Genomic DNA, 20,048 nt, shown 5'->3' on the forward strand with positions numbered 1-20,048 from the left:
ACTTCTCAGACTTTAACACATAACAGACAGGTTCTTTCTGACCTCTCAGACTTTAACACATAACAGACAAGTTCTTTCTGACCTCTCGAGACTTTAACACATAACAGACAGGATCTTTCTGATCCCTCTCAGGCTTTAACACATAACAGACAGGATCTTTATGTGAACTCTCAGGCTTTAACATATAACAGACAGGATCCAAATGGCACTTTCTCCTGAGACACTCCAAAGGGTGCGTCTCAATAGTCAATAACAGTCTTCTTCCCCTTATCTGCACTGATCTGACAAAAACATTTTGGGTGAAAACAACAAGGTTGGATCTACTTTCAGCTGTCCAATTTGTTTTCAAATCAGTAAGAACCAAGGGAAGGAAGCGAGGCAAGGAAGTCACTTAAGACACACCCCAAAGTACCTTGTTCTTAGGGAGAAGCTGAATACTAGACAAAGACCTGCAGTGTATTACAGAAGGTTGTGAACTAGATATTTTAACATTTTAATCAGTTAGCAGACACTCCTGTCCAGAGAAACTAGGGAAACTAAGTGCCTTCCTCAAGGGCACCGAAATATGTTTCACCAAGTTGGCTCTGGGATTCAAACCAGTGACCTTTTGTTTACTGGCCCAACACTCTTAACCACTAGGGTACCTGCCACCCCAGGTAGAAATAGAAATACATTTAGCAGAACAGACATTCTTTGTCATGGAGGAAACAGGCCATGGTGTCTAGTCTACACATTACATTTCTATCTGCAATTTGCTATCGCTTTCATACCTTTCACACTAGAGAGCGCTGATGAGGCACATGAGGACAGCCACATACAGCATCACCAGCTAGCCAAGGAAGAGGTAGCGAAAGCTGGCCGACGTCAGCAGCTTGGAGCAGTACAGGACCCGCACCCCTCCATTCATCTGGTTAGGAGAGGGAGGGGTGGAGAGGGACAGGAGAGGGAGGGGTGGAGAGGGAGGGGTGGAGAGGGACAGGAGGGGGAGGGGTGGAGAGGGAGTGGTGGAGAGGGACAGGAGAGGGAGGGGTGGAGAGGGAGTGGTGGAGAGGGACAGGAGAGGGAGTGGTGGAGAGGGAGTGGTGGAGAGGGATAGGAGAGGGAGGGGTGGAGAGGGAGGGGTGGAGAAGGAGGGGTGGAGATGGAGGGGTGGAGATGGTGTGATGGAGAGGGAGGGGTGGAGAGGGAGTGGTGGAGATGTTGTGGTGGGAAATTCTAACCAAGTGAGAGAGACTTAGTTATTTCTTCAAACAATCAATCTTTATTAATAAGAATTGCAATAATGAAGCTGGTCAGTCATGCACTCGGGGGTGTACGGCTGAGAGCTCCATGAGAGTACAGAAGCCTTATATAGACAAACTATCTCATGCAAGCATATACAAAACACGTGATCTTGGTATGTGTATGTGTGTGGAGAACGAGACGAAACTCGGGGAAAATATATAGACTAACTGTAAATTGATCTTCTCGTTCTGTAGCAACAGCTAGTTATTCTAGTCTTCTAGTGATGTGTCAAAACAACAGGAAATCACTCTAGACAGTTTCTCTGAAGTAGATCAACAGTTCCCTGAAATGAGCGAGCAAGAGCCTTTGGCCTGTGGAGATGGATGGGTGGAGAGGGATAGGTGGAGAGGGAGGGATAGGAGAGGGATGGGTGGAGAGGAATAGGAGAGGGATAGGATAAGGAGGGGTAGGAGAGGGATGGTGGAGAGGGAGGGGTGGAGAAAGATAGGAGAGATAACGGTGGAGAGGGATTGGAGAGAGAGGGATAGGAGAGATAGGGGTGGAGAGGGATTGGAGAGGGATGGTAGTTTATCACACATAAACTGATCATAGGTCTGTGATTAAGGGTAGGTTCTACTTTGAGCCAAAACCACACCACACACCAGGGAAAGCCCAATCCTGCCCCAGGGCTTAGATTTGTTATGTAAACTAATGGAATGATTGATTTAAAGAGCTCAATGTGTTTATGTGGACTTTCACTGATGAGACACAAACATGTGTGACTCTTGTGAGAATGTGAAGACATTTTCATGACAGCCTCTTCAGAGAGCCTTATCAGAAATTGACAGTGAGTTTACAAAATCTCTTAATGCTCTTTCCTCATCTACCCTTGAGTAGGATTAGGTTCTTAACCTTTTATTATATAATACTCTTTCTGTCTCTCTCTCTCTGTCTGTTTAACATGAAATGGTTTCCATTTCCCCCTCTGTCAGATCTGTTAATGACCATGTGACCTCCCCTCTCCTCACTGGCCTTTCCTCTTCTGTATGGAATGTTCTTTGTATATTCTTTGTATTTGGAGTTACTGAAGGGTGAAAGTGTTCTATCTCAAACTGTCAGTCATCTCTTCTTAACGATGTCTCTATAGTTACATTACACCACCTGTTCCTTTACATTGTACATATGTCATTCCCACATCTAAAGACCTGTACTAATGAAAGATGAGTGTTTCTCTAACCAGGACAGTAACCTTAGCAACCCACAGAGGAGTATGTCACGACATCAATACATGAACAACAATTGATGAGTCAGAGAGAGTCGTCATATGTTCATAATCAAAGGTCCAACCACTTCAGAACAGAAGAGTTCTGGTTAGATCACAATGTGTATATATAAGCATGTAGAAGGATGCCATGTATCTTAGCTCTTTTTATAGAACTTTATAAAAGTCAATTTCAACTAAAAGAGACACCTGTTTTGTTGTCATCTCCAATGGCCCTGAGTATTCCATCCTCTGACTTTTCTTTTGAACTTAATATATAAGCCAAATGAAATCATAAATTGACCACAGAAACCACTCAGCAAACGTTACAGAAAGTATGTATTGCACTGTAATGATTCTACATAAGTGTCATATCTGTTCTACACAATACATTTCTACATTCTGTAATGTTTGGTCATGTTTTTTCCCCTAGTAATGATCAGTTGCGACAAAAACCAGACTGACACTTTGACATTTTACTTAAGTATCAAAAGTAAAAGTATAAATCATTTAAAATTCCTTATATTAAGCAAAGCAGACGGCACCATTTTCTTGTTCAAAAACTGTACGCATAGCAAGGGGCACACTCCAACACTAGGACATTATTTACAGATAGCCAGGGGCACACTCCAAAACTAGGACATTATTTACAGATAGCCAGGGGCACACTCCAACACTAGGACATTATTTACAGATAGCCAGGGGCACACTCCAACACTAGCACATTATTTACAGATAGCCAGGGGCACACTCCAACACTAGGACATTATTTACAGATAGCCAGGGGCACACTCCAACACTAGGACATTATTTACAGATAGCCAGGGGCACACTAGGACATTATTTACAGATAGCCAGGGGCACACTCCAACACTAGGACATTATTTACAGATAGCCAGGGGCACACTCCAACACTAGGACATTATTTACAGATAGCCAGGGGCACACTCCAACACTAGGACATTATTTACAGATAGCCAGGGGCACACTCCAACACTAGGACATTATTTACAGATAGCCAGGGGCACACTCCAACACTAGGACATTATTTACAAAAGATGCATTTGTGTTTAGTGAGTCCACCAGCACAGAGGCAGTAGGACAATAACCACCTGAGACACTGCCTGTATTTATTTTTGTCCATCAGTGTATGTTCCACATGTGGAGCTCTCTGTCTCTTCCCCTTGGCACACTTTTTGGTCCGCAAATAAAGACCTACTGTGCACGAGTAATATCATTTTCTATTTCGTATATATTTTGTATTTATTTATCAGGCAGCTATGCATATAATGGTGAACCTTCTCAATTTAGGTTCCCTTCAATGTGCAAATAAGTGAGTACTCAGGGTCAATATTACAAGACCTAGAGAACATAATAAACTTGGTTTTAGTAGCATTTAGCACTAGTTTAATGTTTTTATTGAGTCTAAATCATGCTGAATGTCATAAAGGGCCTGCTGTACTGAGGAGGCACAGGAGTAAATAACTGGCTCATCCAGGTAGAGATGAATGTTACAGGTTTGAACAGATAGACCAATATTATTTATATAAATAGTGAAGAGAACTGGGCCCAAAATCCACCTCTGCAGCACACCTTTCGTAACATTGAGAAAACCAGATTTGATACAGTCAGTAAGCACACATTGTGTCCTGTCCGTTAGATAGTTCTTGAACCAATTGCAAGATACCTGATCTAGGCCCATTTCAGACAACCTTGATCAACCGTATCAAATGCCTTCAACAGGTACATATATAAGGCAGCCCAATGATGTTTATGGTCTAAACAATATAGCACATGTAGCAACGGAAACAGTGCTATGTCCAGGTCTAATACCACATTGGTGCTCATTACGAATTGAATGATAAGTTCAGAAAGTTCTAAGCTGAGAGTTGGCCAGGGACTCTAAAACCTTAGCAAGTCAAGATAGCTTGGAAATTAGAGTGGCGCAGTGGTCTAAGGCACTGCATCTCAGTGCAAGATGCATCACTACAGTCCCTGGTTTGATTCCAGGCTGTATCACATCCGGCCATGATTGGGAGTCAATAGGGCGGCACACAATTGGCCCAGCATCGTCCGTGTTTGGTCGGGGTAGGCCGTCATTGTAATAAGAATTTGATCTTATCTGACATGCCTAGTTAAATAAAGGTAAAATAAAAGAAATACAAATAATTATCCAAGTCAGAAAGATCTCTGACATTTTACAGATCTTAGGGATACCCCCAGAAAGAATTGTGAAGTAAAAAATATAGGTTAAATCTGCATCAAAAAGGGATCAAGTGAATCAGCCCCAGTGGATTTTTTTTTACATTGATCTTCAATAAGGCACTTCGTACATCATAGACATCAAATGGTTTCATGAAAATTAGGAATGTGTATCTGGGAATGTATCGTTCTCTGCGACCTGGCTCGAGGGGAGTAAAGGTCTCCCTCTACAGCAGTGGTTCCCAAACTTTTTATTGTCCCGTACCCCTTCAAACATTCAACCTCCAGCTGCGTACCCCCTCTAGCACCAGGGTCAGCGCACTCTCAAATGTTGTTTTTACCATCATTGTAAGCCTGCCACACTATACGATACATTTAATAAACATAAGAACGATTCCGGCTCGTGGAAAGTGACAAAGAGCTCTTAAAGGACCAGGGCACAAATAATAATAATAATCAATCATTTTGCTCTTTATTTAGTCATCGTACATGTAAAACTTTATTTGTTCATTGAAAATTGTCCATAACTCACCACAGGTTAATGAGAAGGGTGTGCTTGAAAGGATGCACATAACTCTGCAATGTTGGGTTGTATTGGAGAGAGTCTCAGTCTTAAATCATTTTCCACACACAGTCGGTGCCTGTATTTAGTTTTCATGCTAGTGAGGGCCAAGAATCCACTCTCACATAGGTGCGTGGTTGCAAAGGGCATCAGTGTCTAAACAGCGCAATTTGCCAAGGCAGGATACTCTGAGCGCAGCCCAATCCAGAAATCTGGCAGTGGCTTCTGATTAAATTTAATTTTCACAGAACCGCTTGTTGCAATTTGGATGAGGCTCTCTACTTCAGATGTCGGTAAGTGGACTGGAGGCAGGGCATGAAAGGGATAATGAATCCAGTTGTTTGTGTCATCTGTTTCAGGAAAGTACCTGCGTAATTGCGCACCCAACTCACTCAGGTGCTTCGCTATATCACATTTGACATTGTCTGTAAACTTGAGTTCATTTGCACACAAAAAATCATACAATGATGGAAAGACCTGTGTGTTGTCCTTGTTAATGCAGACAGAGAAGAGCTCCAAATTCTTAATCATAGCCTCAATTTTGTCCCGCACATTGGATATAGTTGCGGAGAGTCCCTGTAATCCTAGATTCAGATCATTCAGGTGAGAAAAAACATCACCCAGATAGGCCAGTTGTGTGAGAAACTCGTCATCATGCAAGCGGTCAGACAAGTGAAAATGATGGTCAGTAAAGAACTTTAAGCTCGTCTCTCAATAAAAAAAAATGTGTCAATACTTTGTCCCTTGATAACCAGCGCACTTCTGTATGTTGTAAAAGCGTTACATGGTCGCTGCCCATATCATTGCATAGTGCAGAAACTACACGAGAGTTCAGGGGCCTTGCTTTAAGAAAGTTAACCATTTTCACTGTAGTGTCCAAAACGTATTTCAAGCTGTCAGGCATTCCCTTGGCAGAAAGAGCCTCTCGGTGGATGCTGCAGTGTACCCAAGTGGCGTCGGGATCAACTGCTTGCACACACGTTACCACTCCACTATGTCTCCCTGTCATGGCTTGTGCGCCATCAGTACAGATACCAACACATCTTGACCACCAAAGTCCATTTGATGTCACAAAGCTGTCCCGTACTTAAAAAATATCCTCTCCTGTTGTTTTGGTTTCCAGTGGTTTGCAGAAGAGGATGTCTTCCTTAATTGACCCCCCATAAACGTAACGGACATATACCAGGAGCTGTGCCAGGCCCGCCACGTCTGTTGACTCATCCAGCTGTAACGCATAGAATTCACTGGCTTGTATGCAAAGCAGTAATTGTTGAAACAAAACATGCCACTTTGAAAAATAAGCCACAGGAGTTTCTGGAGCGAGAATTAAGACGACTTTCGAGTAGTAAGACATGTATAAAAGCAACAGATACCATTAATAAGAACGGGCTAGAAGCGTCTTATATGGTGAGCTACCGAGTGGCTAGGACAGGCAAGCCCCATACTATTGTGGAGGACTTAGGTCCAACGTCTCTGTCTGTTGTTCGGTGCTTTCCTGGGTAAAAGGTCAGTAGCTTTTCGGCTGCATCAGATTCACAACTGTCAGTGTCCATGCTAGCTGGGCTAACAACAAATGTATAATTACCGATGCTAGCTGATGGATTGCTCATGAAAGCAAAACAACTTGTGTTGTCGACAGGTGCAGGTTTAGTAGAGCTGGTATGTGCCTTACGTTCTTTAACCATTTATCAATTTTTTGGACAAACGGAATGAGCAGCAGCTACGTTTGGCTACATACGGACTGTTAGTGGAATTCCCGCAAGAGAGTAACGGTTAATGTGATTAGATGTTAATTATTTGACGAAGCTACCTGTATTTGACATTGTGTTGTTATTTCTCTGAACACTAAATGGTTTCATTTTATTTTTGGCAGTGAAACGAGGCTACTCAGGCGAGACAAAAAACCTTGCCCAAATATATAGCCCCGTTGGAAAATAGAAATGCACTGTTTGAAAATGTGATTTTTTTTAATATTTTTTTTTAATGTGAATCACATTTTTATTTGGCGTACCCCCAACGGCATTGCGCATACCCCCAGTACCACAGTCTGGGAATACCTGCTCTACAGAAATCCGAGTTTTCAGAAGCTATTTTATAAAATAGGTGGCCCTCTTAGGCAAAGTGGTTATTAAAAACACCACAAATGTCCATCTTATCTGTTATGGGACCAGAAGTTGTCATAACCTGCTGGGGTAATGAGAAGGTGGAGTTTTGTTTCAGAGATGTACTACCTTCCAGAACGCAGCTGGATTCCCACCATTCTCAGACACACAGTTCAAGAAGTATGTTGATTTTGCTTTTCTAGCCAGGGATAGACATCTATTTCTCAAGCATCTGAAGGACTGCCAGTAAGACGCAGAATCAGTAAGCCTTAGCACAAGCTGCATTTCTCTCTAGAAGTTTCTCTAATATAGCTGATCCCTGGTCCACACAATGGGCCAAGGTCAGTCCTAGGTCATCTTTGAGAACATATTAAGACACCATGATTGCTCTTACTCAGCTTTATTCCATACAAAAAATGCATTAAAGAACATTGTAGTTTAATTTGATTTTGATTAGATTTAGTTTAGTTTTCACAAGAGATTTCAGGAGATAAGCAGCAGAGAACAGAAGAACGTACATGTACATATAGCCATTAAGACCCTCCTCCATAGCTCTAAACTCCTCCTCTATGGCTCTAAACTCCTCCTCTATGGCTCCAAACTAATTATACATGAGAGTATACTGAAACTGACATACTGATATACCAAAAACACACATTGTGATTATACATGATTACTTATGAATACTGTAGCGTATACATATGTATATAGATCAGTTCATATGCCTGCAAGCTCTGCACAAAGTTAAACTATTGAAGTTTTTGAAAAGACCAGAAGCCTTAAAACCTGCCTGCTACCCACAACATTAGTATACTCCAAGAAGATAGGTGAACATTAGCCAGTTTGTTATTATACTGTTAGCATAGTAGATGATGAGCTCTAATAAAAGCGCAACACAATAATCAACAATGATCAACAAATAGAAAGTTACTCATCACAGCATGTGAACTACTGATTATGCCCACAAATAATACTTGTCAATATAAGACCAACAAAAAACTCCTTTAATGTTAACCTGGTGACAGTGGATGCAAACATTAGTTACTTTCTGCAGCCTGCTGGTCCTCAATGGCCTGCTTGGCCTCAAGGGCAGGGTAGAAGTGATTCAGCTTGGCTGTCAGAGCATCATACATTTCCTGCCACTCTTTCTGGGTGAGAGATGATGGGCTGGTCTCCAGGAACTTGTAGGCATCCTTCGACTGGACACTAAACATGCCCATGACGGTCTGGCATCTCCCACTAAACGTCTTCCAAGCCTATGGGGTAAACCAAGAGAGAGAAATTAGCTATGGTCTCAATCAAGGTTGGATTCCCTTCAGTTTCACAATCCGTTCCTGGGAGACACATTTGTGTTCTTGCCCACCATGTAAGCCTTCCATCAATGGATTGAGAAATGCTGACCTAACTTACCCTATATCCTTGTGATTTTGAAGATTAGATTAGACGTTATTAGGTTTTAAAGCTGTTGCCTTAAATTGGTGGTGTTGTTGTATGAAAAGGATTTTAGCCCTTTTTGAGTTACATTACCCTTTAGCAGGATAATTCACATAAGTAATGATATGAAGTACAAACAATGATACATTATTCTGGCAGAGTGCCGGCAGAGAAAATGTATTAATTCACCTCTTTAGCTACTTGCAAGGAATACAAGAACTCCTCCTTAAAATCTGAGAGAACATCAATCAGGTCTTCCCCAGCGAAGGTCTTCTGCTGCAGGTTGGTCACCATCACTCCGATCTTCTCCCAGAAGCTTCTGAGTTGCAACAGAATCATCTGGATCCGGGTCAGGCAGGTTTGAACATCAGCCAGATGGACAGGATCAGGAACAGAACCTGGAAAAACAAATACAAACAACAGCATTGACATACCTCTTATTTACCTCTTGTCTTATTCAGATCTCCAATAGCAGAGGCAATGTCATGAAAGAAAGGAACGACCACCATGTACAAAGCAGGGGAGTCCTTCATGTCTTTCCTTACCCAGGTCAAATGTGGCTCTGGTCAGCTCCATCTGGGATTTCATCACCTCCGTTTGGGCCTCCCACTCGTTTTTACTCAAACGGGTCTTGTCCTGCTGAAGCTGATTCATCTTGTTCTTGGCCAAGTCAATGGCTGCCCTATCTCCAGGGTCATTGACCCCCTTCTGGATAGCATTGATGATCAAACCTAGGAAGGGAACCACGGCAGCCACTATGCCAAACTTCTTGTTTCTACTGGCAATGCCGTTAACCAACTCACGCAGCTCCTTATCAACTATGTCGATTTTTATATTGACCTTTATCAGATCTGACTGGATCTCCCTTAGCTTCGTATTGTATTCCTTAACAGCATTCTGCAGGACCTTCTCTTCAGTGGTCAGCTTTCTCTTCTTGTCCTCTGTTTCGGCTTTGGTGGAAATAACATCGCTGGTGGCGGTTGCCACCCCAATGTTAAGTTTCTTGTAGCTAAATAAAGTAGTGAGAGAACATGATCAAATCTTTGACATATTTCATTGTCAACACATTTAAACATTTTTCCTATAACTACCTGCTATGTGGTATGATCTGAATGTTTATGTTTAATGTTCAAGGTGTATGTAGTGAATGTAAAACTCTCTTGCTCTGCTTGCTAAGATGGTTGGCTTTCAATTGCGTGTGTTGATGCTGCTAGTTTAATCCCCACTCAGGGCTGAACAGAATGCACTCTGTAACATTTATATTGGCTTACTCTTCTACTATGTTTTCAACTTCTTTGATGATATCATGGATCCACTGATTGGCCTTCGCCAGGTATTTGACTGCAACCAATGGTTTATTTTTCTCCACAGCAGCCGTCAGCATAGGGAATAATGTCTTGACCATGTTGTCACTGGTACTAACACACTGTTGATAAGAACATGTCACATAGTACATAGTCAATGATGTCCTACCTTCCAACATTAGCATAACTAAACTGCTGTAAAAAAAATAACCTCAGTTTACCAGTATAGTGTAAGCTAGGTCATCTAATGATAAATTAACAGAGTTTACTAGGCTAGAAACACCCCAGTATCGTCTAAAATAGGTCATCTAATAATAAATGAACAGAGTTTACGAGGCTAGTGTCACGTCCTGACCAGTAGAGAGGATATTTTGTTATTGTAGTTTGGTCAGGACGTGGCAGAGGGTAGTTTATTTATGTATTACGGGGTTTTTTGGTCACTGGTCTATGTTTGTATTTCTATGTGTATGTTCTAGGGTAGTTTTCTATGTGTAGGTTGGGTGCTGGACTCTCAATTGGAGGCAGGTGTTTCTAGTTGCCTCTGATTGGGAGTCCTATAAATAGGTGTGTGTTTTGTTTGTCACTTGTGGGTAGTTGTTTGAGAGCACTGCTTTTGTTGAGCCTGCTTCTCTGTTCCTGTCGTTAGTTTGTTTATTGTTTTTCCGTGGTGTTCTCATTTTATTTAATAAATATGTTGAGCACGCAACCTGCTGCACCTTGGTCCCATTCTCTCTTCCACGACAGCTGTGACAGAACTATCCACCACAACAGGACCAAGCAGCGGAGGAAATCTGGCAAGGACCGGGGAACACGGCTGGTAAGGGAGCCCGAGAGGCAGCCCCAAGAATATTTTTTGGGGGGCACAAGGGCAGTTTGGCGGGGCGAGGATGGAGCCCCAGGCCAGCTCCCCGTACCCTTTTTGGGCAGAGACATACTGGACAGGTCACGTGCTTTGGGGTAATGGGTGCTGTGGCGAGGCCGGGTATTTTCAGGCCGGTACGCGCAGTACCAGCGCCCCGTATGTGCCAGGGGAAAGTGGGCATCCAGCCAGTAGGGGTGATGCCAGCCCTGCGCTCGAGACCGCCAGTGCGCCTCTACGGTCCAGTGTTTCCCGCTACACGCACTAGCCTTGAGGTGCGTGTCTCCAGGCTGGCACGTCCAGTACCAGCCCCACGCATCAGGCTTCTAGTGCGTCAACCCAGTCCAACTCGGCCTGTTCCCGCTCCCCGCACTAGCCCTGCGGTGCGTCTCCAGGCTGGCACGTCCAGTACCAGCCCCACGCATCAGGCTTCTAGTGCGTCAACCCAGTCCGACTCGGCCTGTTCCCGCTCCCCGCACTAGCCCTGAGGTGCGTGTGCCCAGACTGGCACGTCCAGTACCAGCCCCACGCATCAGGCTTCTAGTGCGTCAGCCCAGCCTCGCCAGTCTGGAGCCGCCAGAGCCGCCAGCCAGTCTGGAGCTGCCAGAGCCGCCAGCCAGTCTGGAGCTGCCAGAGCCGCCAGTCAGTCTGGAGCCGCCAGAGCCGCCAGTCAGTCTGGAGCCGCCAGAGCCGCCAGTCAGTCTGGAGCCGCCAGGGTGGAGCAGGGTCCACGTCCCGCACCTGAGCCGCCTCCGATATAGGTGGGTTGGGGAGGGGGGGTGTAGCACAGTGCCGTCGTTGACGGCAGCCACCCTCCCTTCCCTCCCTGTAGTTTAGGGGGATTTTTCTGTTTGTTTTGGGGTTTTCTGTGTTTTGTTAGGTGCATCCGGGGTCTGCACCTTTGGGGGGGGGGTACTGTCACGTCCTGACCAGTAGAGAGGATATTTTGTTATTGTAGTTTGGTCAGGACGTGGCAGAGGGTAGTTTATTTATGCATTATGGGGTTTTTTGGTCACTGGTCCATGTTTGTATTTCTGTGTATATTCTAGGGTAGTTTTCTATGTATAGGTTGGGTGCTGGACTCTCAATTGGAGGCAGGTGTTTCTAGTTGCCTCTGATTGGGAGTCCTATAAATAGGTGTGTGTTTTGTTTGTCACTTGTGGGTAGTTGTTTGAAAGCACTGCTTTTGTTGAGCCTGCTTCTCTGTTCCTGTCGTTAGTTTGTTTATTGTTTTTCCGTGGTGTTCTCATTTTATTTAATAAATATGTTGAGCACGCAACCTGCTGCACCTTGGTCCCATTCTCTCTTCCACGACAGCTGTGACAGCTAGAAACACCCCAGTATAGCGTAAACTAGGTCATCTAATGATAATGAACAGAGTTTACGAGGCTAGAAACACCCCAGTATAGCGTAAACTAGGTCATCTAATGATAAATGAACAGAGTTTACGAGGATAGAAACACCCCAGTATCGTCTAAAATAGGTAATCTAATGATAAATGAACAGAGTTTACGAGGCTAGAAACACCCCTGTATAGCGTAAACTAGGTCATCTAATGATAATGAACAGAGTTTACGAGGCTAGAAACACCCCAGTATAGCGTAAACTAGGTCATCTAATGATAAATGAACAGAGTTTACGAGGATAGAAACAGTAAGATTGAAATACCAGCAGCAGCAGAGCCTCAGAGGAGGAGAAGAGCATTTGGGCCTCAACAGCATTGGCTCTGATGATTTTCTCCAGAGAGGAGAATTTGGCCAGGCACAGGTAGGACATGTTGTACAGCAGGGCTGTCTTCTCTGCAGCAGGCAGCAGGTCTCTAATGAAATCTGGGCTGTCCATTTGATGGTTGGATGGAACTACAGCTGGAAGGGAAGAAAACATCAACATTGAATATACTGGGGAGTAGGTTGTGAGTTGTAGTGAGTACATTTTACATTTTAGTCATTTAGCAGACGCTCTTATCCAGAGCAACTTACAGTAGTGAATGCATACATTTCAATTCATTTCATAATTTTTTTTTTTTCTCATACTGGCCCCCCATGGGAATCAAACCCACAACCCTGGCATTGAAAACACCATTGCAAACACCATGCTCTACCAACTGAGCCACAGGGAGTCAGTTAGGGACCTCCCTAAACGCTTGAAAAAGAAACAAGTCCCTCTACCCAAAATAATGATAGAAACAAGGTAGATAGCAGAGAACGTGCCTATTATTTACCTTCACTCCTAGGACAGACCAGAGCCGTAGATATGCAGTTTGGCAAACAGTTTTTCACCTACAATGGACTATCAATGACCATGGAACTCGTGGCAGCCAAATTCTGATATTTTATCCACTAATTGATCTTTTGACCCATTGATAAGAGAATTATCTAATAAAGGTAAATGAATCAATAATCCATTATTAATTAGTAGTTATGTAGCATGGATATATAGCCTGTAGAATGAGTAACTAAAGGGTTAAGCATAAGTCTCATGAGATTGACTAAGATAGGGGAGGAATGGAGGTGTGTGTGTTTAAGTAAACACCAAGAACTGTTAAACTGTGGTTGACCTGACCTAGCTTGAACCCTCCAGGTTTCCCTAATCTCAGAGTACTGAAACTGTAACGCCCTGGCCATAGGGCCAGGCCTCTTACATGTCTCCTCAGCCTGGTGAATCCTGGGTCAGTGCCGCCGGAGCCACCAGGGACGCCCGCCAGCCGGGCGCAGCCATCGCCGCCCGCCAGCCGGGCGCAGCTATCACTGCCCGCCAGCCGGGCGCAGTCAGGGTCGCCCACCAGACCTTCGGCGCGGCCAGGTGCGCCACCTAAGAGGGCGACGCCAAGGGTGGAGCAGAGGCCACGTCCCGCACCTGAGCCGCCGCCGTAAGAAGGCCCACCCGGACCCTCCCCTTCATTGTCAGGTTTTGCGGCCGGAGTCCGCACCTGGGGGGGGGGGGGGGGTACTGTAACGCCCTGGCCATAGAGAGGGGTTTTTTGTTCTTTATTTTGGTTAGGCCAGGGTGTTACATTGGGTGGGCATTCTATGTTCGTTTTCTAGGTTTTTTGTATTTCTTTGTTTTGGGCCGTGTGTGGCTCCCAATTAGGCACAGCTGAGGTTCGTTGTTGCTGATTGGGAGTCACACATAAGGAGTATGTTTTTCCTTTGGGTTTTGTGGGTAATAGTTTCTGTGGAGTGTTTTGAGCCTGACAGGACTATTTGGTTGTCAGTTTTCTCGTTTTGTTTTGTGTAGTGTTCTTTCTTAAATTATAATCATGATGAACACTAACTCCGCTGCGCCTTGGTCTACTCTCTCTCCCGACAGCCATTACAGAAACTGTCAGCTGGGTAAGAATTTACGGTGTTGAGAGTTCTGGGGAAGAACAATGAACTCTCCTTAGTGTTAGTGTGTGTGTAATGTGTGTGCGTAAATGAGGAGCCTGGTATATAATGGATGTTTTGTGTATGAACTGGAGAACATTCTCTGAATAAACCGTACGAACCTTTTGCAGAAAGCTGAGTCCTTGCCTAATTATTAACCCATTGTCTTACAAACCTTGGGAATTAGTCAAGGCTTATTGATTGTTAATTATTATCATTAGGATAGAGAATTATTTTAACACCCATCACATCAGATCTTTTCACATCAGATCTTTATCAGAGCTGATCTTTCACAGAGCAGGGACATAGTACTGCCATAGTGTCTTCTCTCTCTGGGGGGTGGCGTGAATGATGAATAAATGTAGGGGTGTGTGCAGAGGCCTTTTGTTCAGAGGCTTAACCACTTTGATTGGGCCAAATTAGACATAACAAGAACAAAGACAGAAAACTCTAACAGCGGTTGTTTTGCTACTATGCCTGCAGATGTGCATAATATGCTGTGACCCTAATCAAAACTTTTTAAATAACTCCAAATAACAAAAACGTAGCTAGGTTGTTGTAACAGTTAAACGTAAAACATGTATTATTATTTTTTACATCACATGGATCACCAGTGTGGTTGAATTCAGCATTACTGTATGGTGCACTCAAAACCTCTTGTTGGTCTAGTTGAGTAGCCAGGCTAGGCTACTACTCAAATGTTGCTGTAATAGGCCTACATGCTTTTCTTTGCATGGGGTTTTGTTGCAGGTTTTGTTTTTTGGTTATTCCTTGTCAAGCTTTAAAAACATTTGGCATGCAGCACTTTGGCAGTGCTTGCTGTGACTTGTAGAGCAGCGCACCACGGGTGGTATGGAAGCAGGTCACAATGAATTGACAACCCAAATCATTGCGCAGGCTGGATAGAAATGTGTGACAGGCCAGATTGGGCCTTGTGTGGCTTATAGTTTACAGAAACATAGACTACCACCTCTATTGTGTATGCAGACAAACTGATCCACCTGGTCTCATAGACTACACGTAACATAGTAAACTAAATCCGGGACACTCAAAATACTATGTTATGTTATGATTGATATGGTTGCACATGACAGATGGTTACATAAGGCAAACATGTAAATAGAGTGGTTGGTCAGGGTGGATGGGTGGGTGTATAACGCTAATGTCTAGCAACCCAAAGATTGCGAGTTTGAATCTCATCACGGAGAACTTTAGCATTCTAGCTAATCAGCAACTTTTCAATGAATTACTATTTTGTAGCTACTTTGCAACTACTTAGCATGTTAGCTAACTCTTCCCCTAACCTTCACCCTTCCCCTAACCTTAACCCTTTAACCTAACTCATAAACTTAACCCTAACCCCTAACCCTAACCCCTAACCTAGCTAACATTAGCCAGCTAGCAAACCACCTAGCTAGAATTTGTAACATATCATACGTTTGGAGATTTGTAACATATAATATGAATTGTAATTCGTAACATATCATACGAAATGGCTGTTGGACAACCCAAAAATGTATGCATACCATACGAAACGTAACATATCATATTAAATGGCATGTCTTGGATTTACATACAGAATAATGTGAAATGATTTGAGACCAGGCTGCAGCAGCCAGTCAAACACCAATGAGATCTAGGATCCAAATTAACCGCATGGTTACCTTGATATTTATAAAACTCCACGGAGCCCTCTTGCGCGGTGGAACCCATAACCCATAAGAAGGCTGATGACATCCGATCCTCGTTTGCTAAGCCAAACGACACCGCTGGTCCTGCTCACACTGCCCTACCCTGTGCTTTGACCTCTTTCTCCCCTCTCTCTCCAGATGAAATCTCGCGTCTCGTGACGGCCGGCCGCCCAACAACCTGCCCACTTGACCCTATCCCCTCCTCTCTTCTCCAGACCATTTCCGGAGACCTTCTCCCCTACCTCACCTCGCTCATCAACTCATCCTTGACCGCTGGCTACGTCCCTTCCGTCTTCAAGAGAGCGAGAGTTGCACCCCTTCTGAAAAAACCTACACTCGATCCCTCCGATATCAACAACTACAGACCAGTATCCCTTCTTTCTTTTCTCTCCAAAACTCTTGAACGTGCCGTCCTTGGCCAGCTCTCCTGCTATCTCTCTCAGAATGACCTTCTTGATCCTAATCAGTCAGGTTTCAAGACTGGGCATTCAACTGAGACTGCTCTTCTCTATGTCACGGAGGCTCTCCGCACTGCTAAAGCTAACTCTCTCTCCTCTGCTCTCATCCTTCTAGACCTATCTGCTGCCTTTGATACCGTGAACCATCAGATCCTCCTCTCCACCCTCTCCGAGCTGGGCATCTCCGGCGCGGCCCACGCTTGGATTGCGTCCTACCTGACAGGTCGCTCCTACCAGGTGGCGTGGCAAGAATCTGTCTCCGCACCACGTGCTCTCACCACTGGTGTCCCCCAGGGCTCTGTTCTAGGCCCTCTCCTATTCTCACTATACACCAAGTCACTTGGCTCGGTCATATCCTCACATGGTCTCTCCTATCATTGCTACGCAGACGGCACACAATTAATCTTCTCCTTTCCCCCTTCTGATAACCAGGTGGCGAATCGCATCTCTGCATGTCTGGCAGACATATCAGTGTGGATGACGGCTCACCACTTCAAGCTGAACCTTGGCAAGACGGAGCTGCTCCTCCTCCCAGGGAAGGACTGCCCGTTCCATGATCTCGCCATCACGGTTGACAACTCCCTTGTGTCCTCCTCCCAGAGTGCTAAGAACCTTGGCGTGACCCTGGACAACACCCTGTCGTTCTCCACTAACATCAAGGCGGTGACCCGATCCTGTAGGTTCATGCTCTACAACATTCGCAGAGTACGACCCTGCCTCACACAGGAAGCGGTGCAGGTCCTAGTCCAGGCACTTGTCATCTCCCGTCTGGATTACTGCAACTCGCTGTTGGCTGGGCTCCCTGCCTGTGCCATTAAACCCCTACAACTCATCCAGAACGCCGCAGCCCGTCTGGTGTTCAACCTTCCCAAGTTCTCTCACGTCACCCCGCTCCTCCGCTCTCTCCACTGGCTTCCAGTTGAAGCTCGCATCCGCTACAAGTCCATGCTGCTTGCCTACGGAGCTGTGAGGGGAACGGCACCTCCGTACCTTCAGGCTCTGATCAGGCCCTACACCCAAACAAGGGCACTGCGTTCATCCACCTCTGGCCTGCTCGCCTCCCTACCTCTGAGGAAGCACAGCTCCCGCTCAGCCCAGTCAAAACTGTTCGCTGCTCTGGCACCCCAATGGTGGAACAAGCTCCCTCACGACGCCAGGACAGCGGAGTCAATCACCACCTTCCGGAGACACCTGAAACCCCACCTCTTTAAGGAATACCTGGGATAGGATAAAGTAATCCTTCTACCCCCCCCCCGAAAGATTTAGGTGCACTATTGTAAAGTGGTTGTTCCACTGGATATCTTAAGGTGAATGCACCAATTTGTAAGTCGCTCTGGATAAGAGCGTCTGCTAAATGACTTAAATGTAAATGTAAATAATGATATGTGACCACTTGGTTATGGTGCTGTCCTTTAAACCACTACGATTTGAAGGGCGCATAAATCGCATAAAATAACCCTGATCAAGATCTGTTTCCTATGCCTAATAGTCCTACTCATCACTTATTATTATTATTAATATTATTACAAATATAAGATTATCACTTCTTACAATGGTGCTCTTTTAGTGAAGTTAGGTCAAAGCTGAATCATTGTCTCGCATGTTCACATAATGATTAGTATTTTACATAACAGAACCGAATATAATAGTAGGGCTTATATACTGTAGCATTCGGCCTATAAAATGTTACTATAATATGTTACACCAAAAACACCTCAGTATTTTTTGGGGTTAAGAATTTTTTTTCTCAGGCGGCCAACACTCAAGAGCGCACACAGCAGGATATACTGTAGGTCTATGTTTTGATCGAAACAAAATAGTCCTACGAGAAAGGCTATTAGTTTGCTAACACCATCTGCTTTATCATCGCATTTGCGTAGGCGAATTTTTTTCCTTTTAAAAACGAAGAAGTTCATGCAATTCTTTACATGACTGGAGACATTAGCATAATATTTTAATACCATACAATAACTGAAATGACAGCGCCTGGTCTTGAATGCAGTCCTAGGCCAGCGAGAAGAGTGGAGACAGATTGTGAAATGTGAAGAATAAGTTATTGTCCTAAAAAAGCTTTCCAGTGGCACTGACTCACCCATTGATGAAGATATTGAATATGCGCACTCACAGGGTTGTGGGTTTGATTTCCACGGGGGACAAGTACGAATATGTATGCACTCACTACTGTACGTTTCTCTGGATAAGAGAGTCTAAAAAAAATGACTACAGACTAAAAGATCCGTGATAGAAAATGCCCTTGTACCGACAGCTTATCTCTCAAGATACTTTGTAAACAATGCTGTTCGCTCAATATTGGGAGTTGATCAAATATTTTGGTAGCCGAACTAGACAGATTAGTCCTCCCTTTTCAATTGTAGCTACTTTCTTTAAAATAATCTATTGATCCTATGTAGCTAAAGAATGCTCTCTGGTAGAGTACTGTAGCCTACAGAAAGGATTCATTCAATAATTGTTTGCAAATGTATTTCAATGTATTAGATGTAATGTAGCCTATCAATATGTATTTAAAGTCTATTTAAAAATTATATCATATTTAGGAATTTCATTTTCTTACACATATAACTTTGCCCTGTGTTTCTCCGAGAATGCACTTCATAGGCTATTGATGGTTTGAATGATTTATAATTAGGCTATAGGCGCACTTGATCTTGCGTGTCCTGTCCACGGAAAATCGCGCACACATGAGGGGCGACATCAGTCACACATTGAGAGATATTAAGCAGCTAAATATAAAACACTGAAAAATATAATACATTTCATCAATTACAAAGTACATTACCCTCCCCTTGACATCCTTGACAGCCAGACATAGCCTTCACTATTAAACGACATTGTAGACAAATGTCACGAATATCATAGATCTCCAGATTATACCATACTCATTTTCTATCATAATGGTCTGGCAATAGAAATTCATGAATTGCAGACAAAGGGGTCAATTTGTACAATCTGTGAGGTCTTACCTGTATCAGATGACATGATTGATGACTGGAGTTTTCCGTTTCGGAGTCTAAATTTTACTGAAGAAATAATCTAAAGAGAATAATTGATTTAAACTGCAAGATCAAAGATGTTTCACGGATTAGAATACAACGATTAAAGATCTCACCAATGATTTAACAATCTCTGCCTTCAGTGTGGTAGGGATCAATGTGTCGGACTAGGCCTTTTTATTGCAAACTGTGAGGGCTGGGCTAAGAATTTATCTATTCTCAATAAATTTCCAAGTACAAGAGATTGGCATTTTGTCAACAAACAGACGGTTCCATGAAACACACCAATGAATGGACAGTTCCATTTCTCAACCGGTGATGAAGACATGCACACACACGCCCGCACACACATACGCACGCAAACACGCACCCACTACTGACACCTGACAAGTTATTGCGTGCACACCTACATTTCTTAGATGATCTCGATTAGCCTATTGCAATGAAGAAGCTGTACTTACGATTCAGTATTGGGTTAGCGCTGTAGGAGGCAGCACAGTTTCAAAACTAATACAATCAAAGTTCTCCCTGTGTGAACTCCCGCCACCCAGGCAGGCCTTAAACGAACGCCCTAA

General features: G+C 44.0%; 1 protein-coding gene across 2 annotated transcripts; it reads right to left on the reverse strand.

The window, feature by feature from the left end:
- Nucleotides 1–7,735: 7,735 nt before the first annotated feature.
- Nucleotides 7,736–19,688, reverse strand: LOC115166849 (uncharacterized). Of its 2 annotated transcripts, XM_029720727.1 has the most exons (7): nt 19,590–19,688; nt 19,444–19,500; nt 12,617–12,813; nt 10,057–10,211; nt 9,331–9,794; nt 8,975–9,183; nt 7,736–8,607 (listed from the first exon to the last, which is right to left on the reverse strand). In XM_029720727.1, the coding sequence occupies exons 2-7, from the start codon at nt 19,457–19,459 to the stop codon at nt 8,389–8,391; spliced, it is 1,260 nt and encodes a 419-aa protein (XP_029576587.1). In that variant the 5' UTR covers nt 19,460–19,500; nt 19,590–19,688; the 3' UTR covers nt 7,736–8,388. The 2 variants fall into 2 exon arrangements, with proteins under 2 accessions (XP_029576587.1, XP_029576586.1); XM_029720726.1 differs by having other exon boundaries at nt 19,444–19,639.
- Nucleotides 19,689–20,048: the final 360 nt, after the last annotated feature.

This window comes from Salmo trutta, chromosome 29 (assembly GCF_901001165.1).
Source record: "Salmo trutta chromosome 29, fSalTru1.1, whole genome shotgun sequence".
Lineage (NCBI taxonomy): Eukaryota > Metazoa > Chordata > Actinopteri > Salmoniformes > Salmonidae > Salmo > Salmo trutta.